General features: G+C 46.9%; 1 protein-coding gene across 4 annotated transcripts in view; it reads right to left on the reverse strand.

Moving 5' to 3' along the window:
- Window positions 1-19,016, reverse strand: part of GNAL (G protein subunit alpha L) — a 147,434-nt gene that overhangs the window by 97,209 nt on the left and 31,209 nt on the right. For 2 of the 4 annotated variants that reach the window (XM_081802588.1, XM_081802589.1), the window contains exons 2-5: window positions 8,894-9,140; window positions 8,592-8,664; window positions 7,836-7,890; window positions 7,567-7,686 (exon numbers count right to left, since the gene is read on the reverse strand). In XM_081802588.1, the coding sequence (XP_081658714.1) occupies window positions 7,567-7,686; window positions 7,836-7,890; window positions 8,592-8,664; window positions 8,894-9,035 (390 nt within the window). In that variant the 5' untranslated portion in view covers window positions 9,036-9,140. The remainder of the gene's footprint in view (window positions 1-7,566; window positions 7,687-7,835; window positions 7,891-8,591; window positions 8,665-8,893; window positions 9,141-19,016) is intronic. The other 2 variants (XM_081802586.1, XM_081802587.1) reach the window with 1 other exon arrangement.

Here is a 19,016-nt window from a genome sequence, read left to right on the forward strand (position 1 = left end):
TGTTTATAAGTCTGTATTCCCTCTAGATGATAAGCTCTTTGAGGATCTTGGTATCCACAGACACGTAAGTTTGTTGACTAAATATTGAAGAAGCAAGGGGAGCTAAGGTAACCTCTTGCTCATCCACCCCTTCTCCTCAGCAGCACCTTCACACTCAGTTTTGCAAAAACGGTCTTGGGGATCATCAATGTTACCCACGGAAGACTGCTGTTTAGAGTACTCTGTTACAAAAGCCTGTCACTGGAAAAATAGCCAGGGAAGCCATGTTCCACCTTTGCCAACTACCAGGGTGCTCCACACACAGAAGGAAATCGTCAAACTTCCTGCCTCCCTGGCAAGTTCGTTCCCTCTGTTGCTGCCATTTCCTCAGCTGGAGCTCTCAGGCTAGATGGTCTCTAAGGCCTCAGCAACCATCTATTTTCAACACTCCTGTTTTTAAAATATGACTTTGACAACACCCTAGAGAATCAATATGGCAGCCTTGCTGCAAGACACAGGCACTCACCATTCCAGCAAACTTCAGAAAAGGAAAAAAGAAACCAAAAACTAAAAACCCAGCTTTGCAGGGGTGCCTAGGTGGCTCAGACGGTTAAGCATCTGCCTTTGGCTCAGGTCATGATCCCAGGGTCCTGGGATAGAGCCCCACATCGGGCTCCTGGCTCAGTGGGGAGCCTGCTTCTCCCTCTCCCTCTGCCTCTCCCCCTGCTCATGCTCTCTCTCTCTCTCTGTATCTCTGTGTCTCAAATGAATAAATAAAATCTTAAAAAAATAAAAATAAAAACCCAGCTTTGCAAATTAAAAAAGGAACGGCTGTTGTTTATTTTTAAGAAATAATTTTTCTAGGATTTTTTTTTTAAACTGGAGAACATACCCTAGGACATTTAAAATATTTTATTTAGAAAAGGTCAAATGCTGATAACTTTCCTGAGGAGACACCTGTTCTTGAAATGCGATGTATTTCAGTGTTAACTCCCCTTGCGGAGGGAGGGGGTGTTTCAGGATACAGCTCATCTTTCTATTATTAGAAAGCCTGTGTTGGGGTGAGCACTGGGTTACAAGAATGAGCCAGAAGCTTGCTGGAACTTGTGGCAAAACTGGGCAGAGACTGTAGCCCCAGGGAGAAAGGTGAAAAGTCTGACAGAGATCTGGCAGATCTAGGGCAGTTCCAGTGGCCTCAGAGAACCTGTCGCTCGGCAAGGCACAGAACAAAAGGGGAGGACAAAGACGGGCAGAACTGGTGGGAAAGGAGGAAGACCACTGATGTCACTTCCAGAAAATCTGACTGGAAGTAAGTGAAGGAGGGGGAAGAGGGCTGAGATCCGGGGGGGCTTCGGGTGACAGAGGCCAAGTGGGAGACTGGCTGGGAGATGTCCCACCTGGACAACGGTGCTGTGAGGAGGCATGCAGGCCAGCGTTCCTGAGCAGTCAGGGCCAGTCCATGGCTTGACAGCTCGTTGGGGATAATTAGAGACACCTCCTCCCAGGTATGTTGTGAGGTGTTGGGGACATCAGCTCTTGGCACTGACAGAGGACACGGTTTATAGGTGCTGGCTCAACGCAGGGCTGCAGGGTGGGGCTGGCCAGTGGCGGAATAGCTAGAGGGTTCAGTTGTCTCCCCCTTTGGACCCAGAGACGGTGTGCAGGCAGCTGGGTGTTCATCTGAGGCCAGCAGGGCTCAGGATGATGGATGGTGATGAAGAGTGCCTACCAGGCACACCGGCACCCAGTCAATTCCAGAGCCCCTCCCCTTCTACACAGCAGTAATGCTAATCCTGCAGGTGCACCTCCCATGTGCCAGCACTGCTTCAAGCCTCCTAACAACCTCACGCGGTTGGTATTGTGATCACCTACCCCCATTTTACAGTTGAGAAAAGGCAGACAGCAATAAGGTGATTTGCTCAAGGTCACATAGCGCCAGGGCGGTCAGAATCTGAGCCCAGGTGGTCTGGCTCCAGTATATTCCCTCGAGACAGGGACACTGTCCAGTCCGCAGACTCAGAGGTCCCGGGCAGGTGTCTCTGGAGCACTTCCTGCCCCAGGCCGACGCTCTTTCTAGGTCCTGCCTTGGCCCTTGAAAGCGCAGAGGCAGCCTGAGCCCCGTGAGGTCGGTCTCCCCTTGGGCTCTGGTTCAGAGCAGTCAGCTCCCCCTCTGGGTGGTTCAGGACCGTGCCAGGGGCAGCTGAGATGGGAGAAGAGTGCGCTTGGAGCACAGCCCCAAGGCGCCCCTGTGTAAGTCATCCCCGTTTATTAACGACATCTGAAATGATCCAAGATGACTTTTCTCTCGGATGCCATATATACAGATCTCTAAGAGTTTCAGAGTACTGTGGAACACACAGTCGTAGTTCCCACATTTTACACTTTCAATGTTTCCTTTCTCTTTTAAAACGCACACTAAGCCTCACTCCCTCCAAAGACAAAGAACAGGGTGGATGCTTGGGAGGTGGATCTAAATGCCATCTTGAGTGAAAGCGCCGGTTTACTGTACGGAAGGGAGCCTTCCTTTCTGTAACGCAGTGTGATGTCCCAGGGGGCCAGTCCCCTGACTTGTTACCCCCACAGCTCCCTGGAGAAGTGGACAGAGGATTCTGTCAGATTCTAACAGGCACTCAGGAATTGTTTTCAGTGTGCTCAGTTGTGGGGTGTGAGTTGTCGGGGGAGAGGACGGGGGGGCAGTCCGGAGAGAAGAAGCCTGTTCCCTGGGAGCTAACGCAACTGGCCTGTCATTTTCCAACAACAGCGCTGGGGAGCCCAGAGGGCTCTGATGAGGTTCGGGGGCAAATGCTGGGGTCCCGGGTGGAGACGCAGCTTGGGCTCCAGAGGGAAAACCTGCTCCTACCTGATATAGGTTGTGGGCTTCAAAGACTTTTTGGATGGTGGCGGTGGGGGCGGGGATGAGAGAGGTCAGTGGGTTAAAAAACACTATAGACGCTAGACCACTAACCTGGATGACGTGAGTTCCGGAATTCTGCGGGCCTTCCCCAGAGGATGGGACCAGCACACGGGCGGGAGCGGCTGAGCGCGCCTCACCATTGGACGCTTCGCTTCCCACCCCCCCGTGGCGTGCGCGCGCACCCTCCTAAGGGCCGCTCTCGGAAGCCTGGCTCCCACCGCTATTCTGACCAAGTGGCGGGCTACTGGCTTCCGGTCACGTGTTTAGAGAGCGGCGGATCTAAGACCCACAGCGGGCAGCCAGGCTCCCAGGGCCTTGCCCCTGTGCACTGCGGGGAGCCAGCCTATTCCTTAACCAAAAGCCCCGTGTACTTTTTTTTTTTTAAAGATTTTATTTATTTGACAGAGAGAGAGAGAGAGAGCACAAGTAGGCAGAACAGCAGGGAGAGGGAGAGGAAGAAGCAAGCTCTCCACTGAGCAGGGAGCCTGACGTGGGGCTCGATCCCAGGACCCTGGGATCATGACCCGAGCCGAAGGCAGCCGCTTAACCGACTGAGCCACCCAGGCGCCCCAAGCCCCGTGTACTTTTACCTGGGAGGAGCGGACAGTGTCATTCTCGCTCTCCAGGTTTACACTGACACGCAGTTCTGATAAAACGTCAACGTAGGACATGCCAGGTGGTCATGACAGAGCACTGATCAACATGTCAGACTGCTGTCACATTTCTCAGGAAGCCTTAGTTTTCATCCTCCCCTTAAAATAACCTAGCAAACTACAATGTTAAAAGAGCTAATAAAATACCCACATTTTAAGAAGGAAAAAAAAAAAAACCACACGAATGAATTAATAGTTCAATTGAATTAATTGCTCCTGGTTTGGTATCGTGCTAAGAGTTTTTTGGGAGGTGGAGGGGGAATCTGTCATGATCGTCACCTGAGACTATTTTCTATCACCTCGTGTAGATGAACTGGATGCAAAGGCATGGTGCCAACTAGTAAAGGGGTTCCTGGATGGACCCCAGTCCACAGGAAGACAATTTTGGATATATGCCCGAGAAAAGAACTAACTAGGCACCTATCAATGAATTATACCACCCCACCCCAAGCTGCTCCATTATCTCACATCTGGATCGCTACAACTGATTCCCAGACCATTGCGCCACTGCAACCTTGCCTTCCTAGGACCCATTCCCCACCTACAGCCAAAGTGATCTTGATAAAACACAACCAGGTCATGTAATTGCACTGCTCAGAGCTCTCCAAAGGCCCCCCAGATCAATACACACCTGGCCTACGAGGCCAGGGAGGTCTGGCCCTGAATGCTTTCTCTAACCCCCACAGCAACTGTTAGCTGGCTGGGCGCTATTCACTATCTACACCGGCCTTCTCTGTTAAAACTTAGGTTTCCTATAGTTCAATTGAAATTCAAGTGGAGGGGCACATGGGTGGCTCAGTTGGTTAAGCGGTTAAGCCTTTGCCTTCGGCTCAGGTCATGATCTCAGGGTCCTGGGATTGAGCCTCTTGGTGGGCTCCCTGCTCAGTGGGAAGTCTGCTTGTTTCTCCCCACCTCTCTCTCTCTCAAATAAATATATAAAATCTTAAAAAAAAAAAAGAAATTCAAATGGAAGCCATTATGAACAGCAAAAAAACCCAAACCCCAAACCAAAAACAACCAAAACCAAAAACCAAAAGGTAAACTTAAGTGTAATATTTTTAGAGAGAATCATTAAGATACTCAAGATAAGGTTAGACTTTACATTATAATGGGCAGTCTCATGTAATTTTAAATATATATTCTTCTAATTTTTCCTTCTTAAAGAACTCTGAAGTTAATTTTTTATGATAAAATTATTTTATAGCTACAAGAAAATGAACTTACGACCCTTAAGGAATTGGACTGTGACACCAAAAGATTTTCTCAAGGATTCAATCTCAAAAAGTCCTAGATTTAGTAAATTTGTGTTATGTTTACTATTAAGATAATTGATTTAGCTCTATTTTTATGACTTTTACAGTAATATACATTTTCTTTAAATAAAAGTTAATTTTTTCCAAAAGTATCAAGTGTTATTAGTATATAAGTGAGAGATCTGTCTTAATATCTTTTTCAGTGAGGGTCATCAAAATGTAAATTCAAGAACTATTCGATTTGCTGATATAAGTGATGAATATTTCAGGGCACGATGGAATAAATATTACTGAAAATTGTGTGCACATTAAAATAAAAATAGCATTTTCAGAAAGAAAGTTATATATTTAGGTATTAATTTCCTTATTTATACAAGTGTTGACTCTATTATAAACATAATCACATTGGACACAGCACAGGCACATAAGACAACAGAATGCTAGGCTTAAAATCTACCAAAAAGAAAAAAAAAGCATTATCTCTGAAAGAGCATAACTGCATTTGTGTCTGCTGGGTCCTAATTCTCTTTTATTTTATGGATAATGAATTATGGTTTCTGATAATCATTTTTAAGTAGCCTTAACACATCTATGTAAAAATACGTGTGTTCAAAGGACATGGTTTCTCAAATTTTATTTTTTTGTTAAAAATATTCATGATTTAGGGGCGCCTGGGTGGCTCAGTCGTTAAGCTTCTGCCTTCAGCTCAGGTCATGATCCCAGGCTCCTGGGATCGAGCCCCGCATCGGGCTCCCTGCTCAGCGGGAAGCCTGCTTCTCCCTCTCCCATTCTCCCTGCTTGTGTTCCCTCTCTCGCTGTGTCTCTGTCAAATAAATAAATAAAATCTTTTATAAAAAAAAATATTCATGATTTAGCTCAAAAAACACTTTCACAAGTTAGGTGCTTTAGATCCTTTAGAATCCACCTGGGAATGACTGATTGTTTCTGAACTTGGGGTTGAGTATGAAATCCCTCATCGTGTGTGAGTCTATCATATGAAGAGAGAAGATTTGTGATGAACACATCTCAATTCTAATTTCTCATTACATGGCAGGAATAACTTTTTCCCCTAAATCAGAACCATATATGAGATGTTTTATGATTACTTTCAGGCAATTATGACAGGACAAATTTGAGAATCTAAGTATGTGTCTCTACATATGTAAATCTAAAGTTGAATGGGGGGGCGCCTGGGTGGCTCAGTCCTTAAGCATCTGCCTTCGGCTCAGGTCGTGATCCCAGGGTCCTGGGATTGGGGCCCCTCATCCAGCTCCCTGCTCGGTGGGAAGCCTGCTTCTCCCTCTCCCACTCCCCCTGCTTGTGTTCCTGCTCTGGCTGTCTCTATCTGTCAAATAAATAAATAAAATCTTCAAAAAAAAAATAAAGTTGAATGGGAATGCCACCCCTGATTTGAGCTAGGACCTTGTAGTTTGGGGTGACTTCTTCCATATGTACAATGTCACACAGTACTGGGGGACATCCTATAGCTGTAGCTGGCTGAATCACTGCTCTAGTCCTACCCTCTACACCCCCGCCCTATCATCTCCTTTACCCCCTCCAAGCCATCCAGTTAAAGACACAATTCAGTAAAAAAGCGTGCCTGCTGTGCCAGACACCCCAGCCCCCTTTTCTAGCCAGTTTGCCACCTCTAACTCCGTCCTGTTAGAAATTCTAGAGCTCTCAGGGGCTACACTGGAATGCTTATCAGATGCAAAAATTACAGGAAAGGATGCAAATAAAAGCTTTCAAAGAGGGTCATTCTTATCTGCCATCCTGCTACAAAGCTTCCACAACAAGGGTGCTCTGCTGCAGAGTCAGGGTAGGGGTGAGCAGGTGCACACTGGCCCAGACTTCAGTCAGAGCAGGACAGGACCTGTCTATTTTACACACACTGCCTTCTGTATCACCTTCCTTTCGAAGAGGGGATTGTGAGAAAGAAAAACGTCTTAAGAGCACTGTGCCAGGTAACGAAATCTTTAAAATTCTGTTACTGTTGGTATACGTACACACACACACACACACACACACACACACGCTCTTTTGGTACAACTGTAAGAAAAATGACTTTCTGAGAAATCTAACAAATATATTTTCCTTTGACACATGCTTAATCAAATGACCAAATAACAATGCTTTAAAGAAATGTATATCTACCAAACAAGAAAAAATTACTATTCATTTTACCCTTTCACATAAGCAATACTGCTACCCAAGGAATTAGGAAAGTGGCCATAAATACTGCAGATGTGAAGCAAACTACGTTTTTTTCCCATCATAGAATAAACATTCAGAAGTGATCCATGTTATTTACAGCATGCATTCTCTTCTCATTTGAGCTACAGGATGCACATCTTAAGAGTGAACTGAATTCTGTTCTACTATTCCCCCGGGAGCAGTCACTTACCATAAATATTTCTCTCTGCTTATGTCATTTCTATTCTTTTGTTATCTGGGAAACTGCTTAATTGTTAATTTAGAAATACATATAGGAAAAAGTACTATCAATATTTCCTAAAGGTAGGCTATTTTCCTGATTACCAATCTCACCAATACATTCATAAAAGCATTTCTTAAAATCCTATTGTCTTTAACATTTTTAACCAATGTTAATATTTTGGTATGAAGGAAAAAGCATTTCTCTCAGGCAGAGAGCTAGATTTTGAAGAGAGTCAAAGATAAAATAATACTAACATTGATTCTCAAGCAATCTCATTAAAAATGGTTCTCTCTTCCACCATTTAAAATATTTCAAGAAGGATTTACTTACCTGGGAATATTCAAAGTCGGTGATAGGAGCTATACTCTTGATATAGTCTGATCGAAATTGGTTTTCTGGGTTGGCCAGTGGAACTGGAGGTATGATAGTACTCATCGCTGAAACAATTGTCTAAAATGGAATGAAGAAAAAGATATATGGATAAATACAACATTTAGGTTCCTCTTATGACAACTAAAATACACAATTTCTGTCTATACAGTTTTAGAGAGCAGAGTATTTAACCTTTCTATTAACCAAACATTTAAAAAAATCCTTACCACAATAGCATCTTTAACATTTTTCCGGATGTCCAGAATTTTCTGTTTCTTTTCCCTATATTAAAAGAGAATTGTTATTAATTTAATTTATCGTTAGAAATGACTTGAATAAGCTGAATGGGATTTTAAACTTCCAGCTGCAGCATGGGGCTAGACTGGTTTTTCTAGAGGTCAACATCAACCCCCAAGACAACAGTTGCAAAGTTTTTAACTGGGAAAGGAAAACATACTTATTTTTCTAATTTGTACATTAAGCAAACTTGAATGCACACATTACAATGTGTAGTTTTAAACTACACAGGTTACACAAAGCATGACAACGTTGTTAGGAGTATTGCATATAAAAACTATACAGCTACACTTGTAAATATATCTTACTTGACTTATCCATATGTTGATAGATATGAATTGAAATAGAGGCAGACCAAGGATATAGAGATAAGTATATACTGACATATTGGTTAAGTGTGCTAAGTGCAGTACCAATAACACAGACCAATATCGCAAGAATATCTAATAAATCCTATTTTGTTAGGGAAGTTATTTTATTTTTTCATCTAGATGCTACCAAAAGAAGAATTTGCCTAAATATACCAAATTCAATAACACGCTTTTATCTCACTACCCCCCCCCCCCGCAAAGGTCTATTCAATGATCAAATTAATTATTCAGAGAAAGCACGTTTGGAAATGCTGGAGAGAAGTGAAAAAGTTTGCATGCAGTTTGGAAGCAAAAGCGAAATTGATCATTCCTTACTCAGGATTAAATCCATTGACATGCAGGATCCTCATTTGTTTGACGATAGTGCTCTTCCCAGACTCACCAGCCCCTGCAAACAAATAAAAAGAATGCTGTGGTCCGTGGCCCAATACCTACCCCAGCGTAGGCATTTTCCAGTACACTCCAGCTCGCGACTGGAGGAGCGGGTCCCGGTGGCTGGCGGCGGTGAGCGCGGCCCCCGCCCGGCCCTGCCCTGCCCGCCGGGCCCCCGCGCTCGCTGCGCTCGGGGCTGTGCGCTCCGCTCGGGCCGGGAGCCGCCGCGCGCCCTCCGGCCTTACCCAGTAGCAGCAGGCGGTGAGTCGCTTTGTAAGCCAGACGCTCCTTCTGCAACTGCTTCTCGATCTTCTTGTTGGCCTCGCGTCGTTCTTTTTCATCGACGCCCTGGTCTTCTGCCGTCTTGCTGTTGCCCAGACACCCCATGCCTGCCCGCTTGGATGGACGTCAGGCAGAGTTAGGTATTTGCACAAAAAGCAACAGAGAGTTGTAGATGTGTGTGGATCCTGCGACAGCTTCTCTTCCTTGCCGCTGAAAGAGATGCTCTGGTCTCTCGGTGTTTGTCGATCAGAACAGGCGTTCCTTCTCCCTCCCTCTGCCCTCCGCAAACTCCCAACTAAAAAGGATGCGAGGAAGACGCGCGGAGCCAAATAAATGCTTTTAAAAGATACAGGTTTAGAATTTTCTGCTGGACAAACCGCACAGAATGAAGGGAGACCGGGCTCTGCTGGAGCCAGCCAGGGTGGCGCTGTGCCCGGCGCTCGCCCCTCGTCCCCGCGCCCGCACCGCCCGCCGCCCGCCGCGCTTAGCCCGGCTCAGCCCCGCCCCCGCCCGCGCGGCGGGGGAAGCGCCCTGCGGGAGCGCGAGACTGTCCCGGCGCCGCCGCGTGCTGGCCCACAGCGGCGCGGCGGGACGGAGCGCGCCGCCGGTCCCCTCCGGGCGACCGTGGGCACCTGCCGGCCCGCTCGCGCCCCGCTGCCTCCGCCGTCGGACGCGCGCCCCCTCCCGGTTCCGAGCGACCCCCCGGCCTCCGCGCGGTAGGGAAGGGGAGCTGGCCTGCTCGCGGGGATCTCGCTGGGGCACTAGCGCTATCGGTGCTGGAGGGGTCTGGAGCTGACCTCTCCGAGCCCGGCCCGCGGGAGGCTCACCCGCGCGGGGTCCGCACCTCGGCAGCGTGCCTCTCTCGCACCCCGAGCCCGGGAGACTGGGTCTGGGCGTGCGCTCCCCGCCGATGCCTCGGACGCCTCCCTGCTCCCAGGCAGGCGAGGACTCGCGCAGGATCATGCATATTCTATCAGGGAGGAGGATCTGTAAGAGGCTCACCAGTCACACCGCCTTTGTTCCGTTCATTTTCTAGACTATTCCAGCGCACCCACGCCGCCGCCTCCCTTAGCCTCTTGTCTTTATCTCCAGCCCCCGTTTCTCCTTCGCAGTTCTCTGAACAGCTCTACTACTTTCCTAGGAGACACTATGGCTTCGAACTTTGGCTTGGAGCCGTGGAACCGAAGAGGGTCGAGACCGGTCTGCGTTCTCACTCACGGGGCTGAGTGCGAGTTTCCCCGGTTACTGCTACCACCCGCCCGCAGAGACGGTCCGTCCGCGGCTGCTTTGCACTCGCATTCCTGGACTTGCGGGAAGGTCGGCAAAAGAGGCGACCCGGCCTAGAAGTCCGGGACGGAGATCACTTCGTCGTGCGGCGCTGTTGTGGCACGGTCATGGTCTCAGGCTCTGGGGGCCCGAGGCCCTGCACACCGATTCTTCTACGTGGCCTTGTTCATCTGTCTTCAAGTGCCTCAGTTTCCTCCCAACCCACGTTTCTCTCACATTCAGCCAGGCCTGATCTTCTTTACAGAGAGCAAACAGCACCTGGCGGGGCTCCCCGCACTCTGCTGCCTCATTCCCTCTGTAGGCCGCACCCTGGGCACAGCGGGCCTCACTTGTCAATGTGTCTCACTCAAATCCACCAGCACCTCCTTACATCGCAGGTTCCTTGCTGGTGCCACCATCTCCTCCTCTTGCGCAGGGCTCCAAGAGTGAAAACGGGAATCTGACGCTGGCCTATCCTTCCTTACCTCTTGTTCACACCTCAGCTCCTGGGAGCCTGGCTTTGGCCCACCTCCCTGCACTGAGAATGTTCTCATTAGGGTCATCAGTGGCCTCCCAGGCACGAAACTTCATCCGTGAACTTTGGTCTTTACTTTCTTTGACCTCTCCATGGAGCTGGCACTGACCCTCCCTTGGGACTGTCTTGTTCTTTGGCTTGCATCGCATGGTGGTTTTGATGGCCTGCTCAGCCTCCGACTGGTGGAGGTACCTGGGACCCCACCCACCCTTTCGCTCCTGTGCACACACTCCTGGTGGGGCTGACTGCATCCTCCATCCTCTATGCGTGCAGCTCTAACTGTGGCCACATCACATCTCCAGCCTAGCTCACCCTCTTGTCCCCTGCCATCCCCAAGCATACCTCCACTTTCATCTCCCTGAGGTACATCCTCAGCTCTACCTGCCAAGGGCTGAGCTCATCCCCTACACCTGCCCCCACACCTCCAGCCTTTTCCTTTCTGTTCTCTCTCTGTGATAAGGGTCCCTGATTTTCCAAACCAGAACACGGGACTCATTCCTGACTCATTTTCCTTCCTGAAAACCCAAATAGTTACTGTGTCCCATGGAGTCAGTTTTCTAAATACCAAATATGTCTTCCACCCTGTCTTCCATTACCATGGTCTTAGATCACTAATCTAACGTGGATTTTGGCAATGGCCTCCTGCTTACTTACTCTAGTGGCCCATGTTGCCACAGTGACAGTACAGATCTGCCATGTCTATCCCCACCACTAACAAGGCCTCGACCATGATCCTTCAAGACTGGGTTGGTGTAAACTCTGTGGCCCCAGCTCTCAAGCATCTCCCCTTCCCAGCACTGCCCTGCCTCCCCTTCCACCCGCATGGACTTCCTGAACACCCTGGCTTATCCCATTGGGTTCGCATGCTGCTCCTGCCTGGAATACCTGGAATATCTTCTTCACTTGGCCACCTCCTAATTATCCTTCTAGCCTCACTACTCCCTCCATATTCAGTGTTAGACCCCTTCCCCGTGTTTCTTTTTTTTTTTTTTAAAGATTTTATTTATTTATTTGACAGAGAGAGACACAGTGAGAGAGGGGACACAAGCAGGAGGAGTGGGAGAGGCAGAAGTAGGCTTCCCGCGGAGCAGGGAGCCCGATGTGGGGCTCAATCCCAGGACCCTGAGATCATGACCTGAGCCAAAGGCAGACGCTTAACGACTGAGCCACCCAGGCGCCCTTCCCCGTGTTTCATAGTCTCACCAGCTCCTTGCATTGTAATGGTTTATTTACAGCTTTTTCCAAAGTCGGCTAGAACACGGCCTCCATGAGGGCTGGGCCTGAGTCTGTCCTTTACACCTGCTGCACCTGTGTCTAGTCCAGTGCCTGGCCTGGAGGAGGTGCCCCATGGATCTTCGTTGAATGGATGAATGAATTCCTGAAAGCCAAAGATAACTCCTGCTCAAAGGGTGGGGTCTCATGAAAGGAATTTTGTCATCAGATTTTAAGTTCAGGAAGCACTTGTCCAGTTTGGTACTACACTGAAAATATGAATACTTTCTAAAAAACAAGAGCAATAAATTATTCTTCTTGACAGAGGCAGAAGCGAACATACAGTGCCATACTATAGGCTGAGCTAGGTTAAAGGTTCTAGTTTTGTGGAAGGGGACTGTTTATCACCACTGCCAGGCCTCACACTTGGAGTTAACACACATGTACACACATGGTAATATCAACCTGGCATGTCCTGTGGGTAATGGGGGCAGTCAGGAGGCAAGAAAAGGTATGTAAAAATTGCATAGTACAGTGGGATGTTCATAAGGGTTAGTCAGTTTTCTTAATGCCAAGATTTTTTTTAAAAGATTTTATTTACTAATTTGAGAGAGAGAGAGAGAGAGATTGACAGAGATAGTGAGAGAGAGCACCAGCAGGGAGGAGAGGGAGAAGCAGGCTCCCCACCGAGCAGGGAGTCGGATGCGGGACTTGATCCCAGAATCCTGGCATCATGACCTGAGCCGAAGGCAGATGCTTAACCAACTGAGCCAGCCACCCAGGCACTTCTAATGCCAAGATTTTTATAAACAGTTGGAAGAAAAAGTTTCAAAACAAATCCCATGAAAACTTATAAAGGGAGAATTAAGCCAGACCCCAAAGCTACACTTTTAAGACAGCCTGATAATTCAGTTACCCTAAAAATACAGCAAAAAGTTTCCACTTGTTCAGATCTAGGATTTAAGGGTGTCAAAAAAAAAAAAAAAAGAAAAAAGAAAATGGGCCCCAAATCGAGTTGCTTATGCTAATCCCACATCACAAAACCGATAATCACAGTTTTGAGTTTCCTAGAAATTAAATATATTTTTTAAAGATTTTATTTATTTGACAGAGATAAAGACATAGCGAGAGAGGGAACACAAGCAGGGGGAGTGGGAGAGGGAGAAGCAGGCTTCCCGTGGAGCAGGGAGACCGATGTGGGGCTCGACCCCAGGACCCTGGGATCATGACCTGAGCCGAAGGCAGACGCTTAACGGCTGAGCCACCCAGGCGCCCCTAGAAATGAAATCTTAAACCTGTCAATCTGGAATCGCCTGATGAGCACAAGTTAGGTAATCTGCTTCATACACCCCTGTTATCCCCTAAGGAAAAGTAACCTTGCAATAATCAACCCGATTTTTAACCTAGTATAATTTCCTTGTTTCTGCTCCCTGCTGGTTATGAAAGCCTTTCATTTTGTGCAGCAACTTGGAGCTCCTTTCTTTCAGTTAGATGGGATGCTGCCTGATTCGAATCAAGTTTTGCTCAAATAAACTCTTAAAAATTTTAATATGCCCGAGTTTATCATTAAACGAGGTTAAAGATAAATTTTTATATTTGAATTCTAGTAAGATTTAGATGATCATATATGATGAATAATACACCCAAGAAGTTAGTATGTCAATACAATAATAATAATATGTTCAGTGTAAAACAGCCTCTCCTAGTTGTTCACTCATTGCGGGCACTGTGCTAGTCCTTCCCATGGAATAATTTCTGTAGCATTTGCAATAACCCTAAAGGGAACTATTGTCGCCATTACTTTATAGGAGCTTCGAGGGGCAAGTAAGGGGTGTATCTGGGATGTAAACCCTTGTATCCCAGCTGTAATAGCTGCACTACACGACCTAGAGTGTGCTCCACAGTACGCAGCTAAACATTCCAAAACAGAGAAGTAATGTCCGTATACAGGGATGCAACATTTCTTAATGAGAAATGCAAAGGTAGTTTTACCCACTCTGTTATCAGGTAGGCGATCAAGACACCTTCCCCTCCCCCCCTTTAAGCCAATCATCTGGCCTTTTCCTAGTCTGGTCTCGGAAATTAATCCTCATTTGTGTTTTAAACCATGGGATCAGAATCCAAAATCGCAGCTGGCTCACCTGCAGTGGCGGGAGCGGAGCTTTTGGGCAGCACCGAGGGCAGCCTGAGCCACAGGCAGGGCGAGCCTCTGTTGCCAGGCAACGGCTGTGCGGCGGCGGCGCCCGCTCCCGACGCGCGCGCCCGCTTCCGACGCGCACACCCACCCGCGGCGAGCAAGGGCCGCCCTGCCGCTGCCGGCCCGCGGAGTGGGCGGCGGCCGGGGCCGGGAACCGCCCGTGCCTGCCTAGGAGCGGGGCGGGGCCGGGGGAGGCCCTGGGCCCATGGAGCAGGATTGGGAAGGCACAGAGTCTGGGGCAAAAGGACAAAGGTCAAAGTGGTGGCTTCCTTACTCTTGTCGATGTTTAAGACAAGGCTGTCTCAAGCGTTAGTGCATTTGGAAGTTTCATTATTTAAATTTTGTTTACACTTAGTTTTGTGAATTTTGAATCATGATTTTTTTTTTTTAAGATTTTTGTTTATTTTTTGACAGAGAGAGACAGCAAGAGAGGGAACACAAGCAGGGGGAGTGGGAGAGGGAGAAGCAGGCTTCCCGCGGAGCAGGGAGCCCTATACGGGGCTCCATCGATTTGGGGCTTGATGCATACGGGGCTCGATAGATACGGGGCTCGATCCCAGAACTCTGGGACCATGACCTGAGCCAAAGGGAGACCCTTAACGACTGAGCCACCCAGGCGCCCCCTTGAATCATGATTTTAAAATATGGTTTTGTTTCAGACCCTCTGATTGAAGTTGGCCCATGTTGGGAAAAAACTGCCCCTGTTCTCTGGTGAGCTGGACTCAAGTCGGCGACAGCAATACGACGAACAGCATTTGTTTCTCACTATAAGGAGGCTCTCCGCAGATCAATTAACAACGGAGATGAAAAATTCAAGGCACCTCTTTTCGTTATGACAGGCCTAGATCACTATTTAAAAATGTATTAACGGGTCTCACGGTGGCGTTTTATACTTTCAAGGTTACTAAAGGCTAAAACGGCACTAAGATTTTTAGAACGGATATATCCAAAGATTTAGAAGAAAAGGAACAAAAAAGTTCAGGAAAGGTGATTAGTCCCTAATTCAATGCAAGGGCAGTGCTCCAGGAAATTACAGGTTACAGCCAGTTTTGCAAACCCCAAGGTGCCAGAATGGCCACCGGGGCAGGGGATTGTGTGCACACTGCCCTCGTGCGGCTTCCTGCCACGTTAGACAACTTGCTGTGGTTTTTCTCTCTGTCTCTCTTTAAGATTTTATTTATTCGAGAGACAGGCAGAGTGAGAGCTCGAGCGAACACAAGCAGGGGGAGTGGCAGGCAGAGGCAGAGGGAGAAGCAGATTCCCCGCTGAGCAGGGCCCCCCCCCCCCAATGGGGGACTCGATCCCAGGACCCCGGGATCATGACCTGAGCCGACGGCAAGACGCTTAACTGACTGAGCCACCCAGGTGCCCCATCTCTCTTTTTTTTCCTTAGTGTCTTGGCAGAAATAACCTGTGCAGATTATTTTCCCTTCTTAGCCTTGGAGCTTGCTCCATGACCTAATTACCATACACTTTAAAAATACTGTGGTAAAACGTTTTACATTTTTTATAGAAAATCCGGGAAACTTACTCCATTTACCCTTTCTGTACATAATACTCTGCAATCAAATACTTGAGAATTTATTGAAATGATTTGTCCTTTTTCTCCCTTACTTCTACAGCTGAAGTGATATTATGTAGCTTTTGGAAGGTCCGTCCATAAAGGGTAGTGATGCAGTCTTTTTAACTGACAACTTGGAAAACCAAAGCAGCGAATCAGTAGGAAAGGGATGTTAACCGTCTTTGACTCTGCCCTGTGTCCAAAAACCCAGGACTGAAATATCCTCATTGGAATACACAACTCAGTGTCATAAACAGGAGTTTCATTACAGTATAAAAACACGAGTTGAGAGGCTACTGAATAAGTTAAAACAAAACAACAATAAAAATCCCATAAAGCAGAATGGGAAATCTGCAAACAAAATGAAACTATTACAGTTTTGCAGTTCAAAACATCAGTGAAAGCCACCAAATGGGGTCAGGTTATGAGACAGGGACATCAGAAGGGCAGTCTGTGGACTGTCAGCATACTGCAAGAGAAACCACACACATCAAGGTTGCATTCAATACACATTTTCCAAACAGAAATCAAATAAGGGGCTCAAGGACCAGAGGAGGAGAGAAAAGTAGCCTTCAAACCATGAAGATTAGCATCCCTAGCTATTTAATCCCTATCTTCAACCTCAAATAGCCTAACAAAATATGGAACTACAGTAGATTTTCAGACACCTGTTGTTTAATTCAGAGATTTTAATATTGATGTAAAGTTGCAAAGACAGTCTAAACAGTTTCAAAGATATTTCTTTCTTTACTAATTAACAAACATCAGGTATAAAATGTAGAACTTGCAAACAAATCTACCATATGTGAGTAAAGCTTAAATGTTTTTTTTTTCTTTTTCTTTTTAAGAAGCTTTTGTTTTAATTCCAGTTAGTTAACATATAGTGTTATACTAGTTTCAGGTGTATGATATAGTGATTCAACACTTGCATACATCATCTGGTGCTCATCATGACAAGTGCACTCCTTACTCCCTGGCACCTGTTTTACACGCCCCCCCCCGCCCCCCGCTGTTTGTTCTCTATAGTTAGGAGTCTGTTTCCTGAATAAAGCTTAAATCTTAAGGAATCTTTTATGATAAAAAAATAGTTTTAGCACTTAGTTCTAGATGCCATGAGTTTTCTATTCCTCAGATAACTATATTCACCAACATAATTTTTTTTTAAAGATTTTGCTTATTTATTTGACAGAGAGAGAGAGAGAGCACAAGCAGGGGGAGCGGCAGGCATAGGGAGAGGGAGAAGCAGGCTCCCCGCTGAGCAGGGAACCAGAAGCAGGGCTCCATCCCAGGACCCTTGGGATCACGACCTGGGCTGAAGGCAGATGCTTAACTGACTGAGCCACCCGGTGCCCCATAATTTTTTTTTTAATATTCAATCTCATGCAATCTCCGGGGTTATAAGAATGTGTCCAATGACTAAGAGTTCTCTTCAAACCTATTTTTTATAAAGTGAATCACCCTCTTCCCCTGATTTGGAGCAAAAAGAGACAAACAATACAATGTGCATTTTAAATGCTTACCAACGTTCTCTTGGTGTCAGTGAGGTGCCCTTGTGCGAAGTCAGAGCTTCACAAGGCACGGTGACATGAATCCTAGTTTTAACACACTGATTCGGGGTTGGACTTCAGCAACGCCTACCTACCTCACAACTGTTCTCATAATTTAAGCAAATCCAATAACAATATGCTATATAAAGCAAGATAGGTAAGAGAATACACTTTTGTATATACACAACATAGATTCATGGCATTGAACTTGTGTTTATTTCTTCCTACAGGCCATCATCTGTAGAGATGTACCACAAAGAGGGTAAGGAGCCTCAGAGGCCAATTTTTACCTTCTTGAGCAGTTGGGGAAATAAGACTAGCATACTTCCATCATTCAGAGGGCGGTGTGTGATAATATGCATGAACCCAGAGCTGGGAGGTGTGGTAGGGTCCCTGGGGGGATGGGAGGGTCCATGGGATTGGCAAAAGCTTCACCAGGGAGGAGGGACCCCAGGTGTGCCTTGAAAAACGGGGTTGGACCAGGTAGGGAGAAGGAGCACACTTCAGACGAGAAGGATCTGCATAAGTAAAAGCACGGGAGAGGGAGTAGGTATTGTATAGGAGGGAATGGGACATACAGTGCACACTGTGTCTCTGAGGTGGGGTGAACCTAGTGAGCCACAGGAAAATATAGATTCTTGGTATGGCAATTTTTCTTTTTCTTTTAATTTATTTGACAGAGAGAGAGATAGCCAGAGAGGGAACACAAGCAGGGGGAGTAGGAGAGGGAGAAGCAGGCTTCCCGCCGAGCAGGGAGCCTGATGCGGGGCTCTATCCCAGGACCCTGGGATCATGACCTGAGCCGAAGGCAGATGCTTAAAGACTCAGCCACCCAGGCGCCCCGGTATGGCAATTTTTCTTAAGGTAGAATCTCTCCTATGGTGTGTGTAGCTTAGTGGTTAAGAGCATGGGTTGCTGAGCAAGAATGGCTGGGCTCAAATCCCTCTTCTGTTGTGCGGTTGTTTCTTTCTCTGTAAATGGGTGAGGACGATGGCACTCACCCCACAGTTATGGCGAGAATGATAGGAATCAATTCATCTTATCACAGTGCCTGGCAAATAGCAAGGTCTCAATAAATGTAGCAATTATTATCATTCAACATTAATTTAACAAATACATATCCATTTAACTTCTCTACATGAAGCAGCATGTTGTCCTCGAGGAGCTCCTGATTTTTTTCTACTAGGCAGAAACATGAGCAATGACATATAGCACAGCCAACACAGATTTGTTGAGAGGCTACCTACACTCAGCTGAGCTAAGTACTAGCTTCTAGTTGGGAACATAAAGGCAATGAGACGTGTTGGAAATGGAAAAAAAAAAAAAAAGCCCAGGTGATGGATGAATGGATCAACAAAATGTGGTCTATGTGTATGATAAAGTAGGATTCTGCTTTAAAAAGGAAGGACATTTGGGGTGCCCGGGTGGCTCAGTCACTTAGGTGTCCGATTCTTGATTTTGGCTTGAGTCATGATCTCAGGGTCATGAGATCGAGCCCCGTGCTGGGCTCTGTTCTGGGCGAGGAGCCTGCTTGAGGATTCTCTCCCTCTCCCTCTCCCTCTCCCTCTCCCTCTGTGCCTCTCCCCATCCCCCCACTCCACTCGCATACACTCTCTCTCTTTAAAAAAATTAAAAATAAAAAATAAAATAAAAAGGAAGGACATTCTAAAATATGCTGCAACATGGATAAGACTTAAAGACATTATGCTAAGTGAAAAAAGCCAGTCACAAAGGGACATTTACTGTTTGATCCCACTTCTGTGAGGGA

This window comes from Leptonychotes weddellii, chromosome 13 (assembly GCF_054177405.1).
Source record: "Leptonychotes weddellii isolate Sample4059 chromosome 13, ASM5417740v2, whole genome shotgun sequence".
Lineage (NCBI taxonomy): Eukaryota > Metazoa > Chordata > Mammalia > Carnivora > Phocidae > Leptonychotes > Leptonychotes weddellii.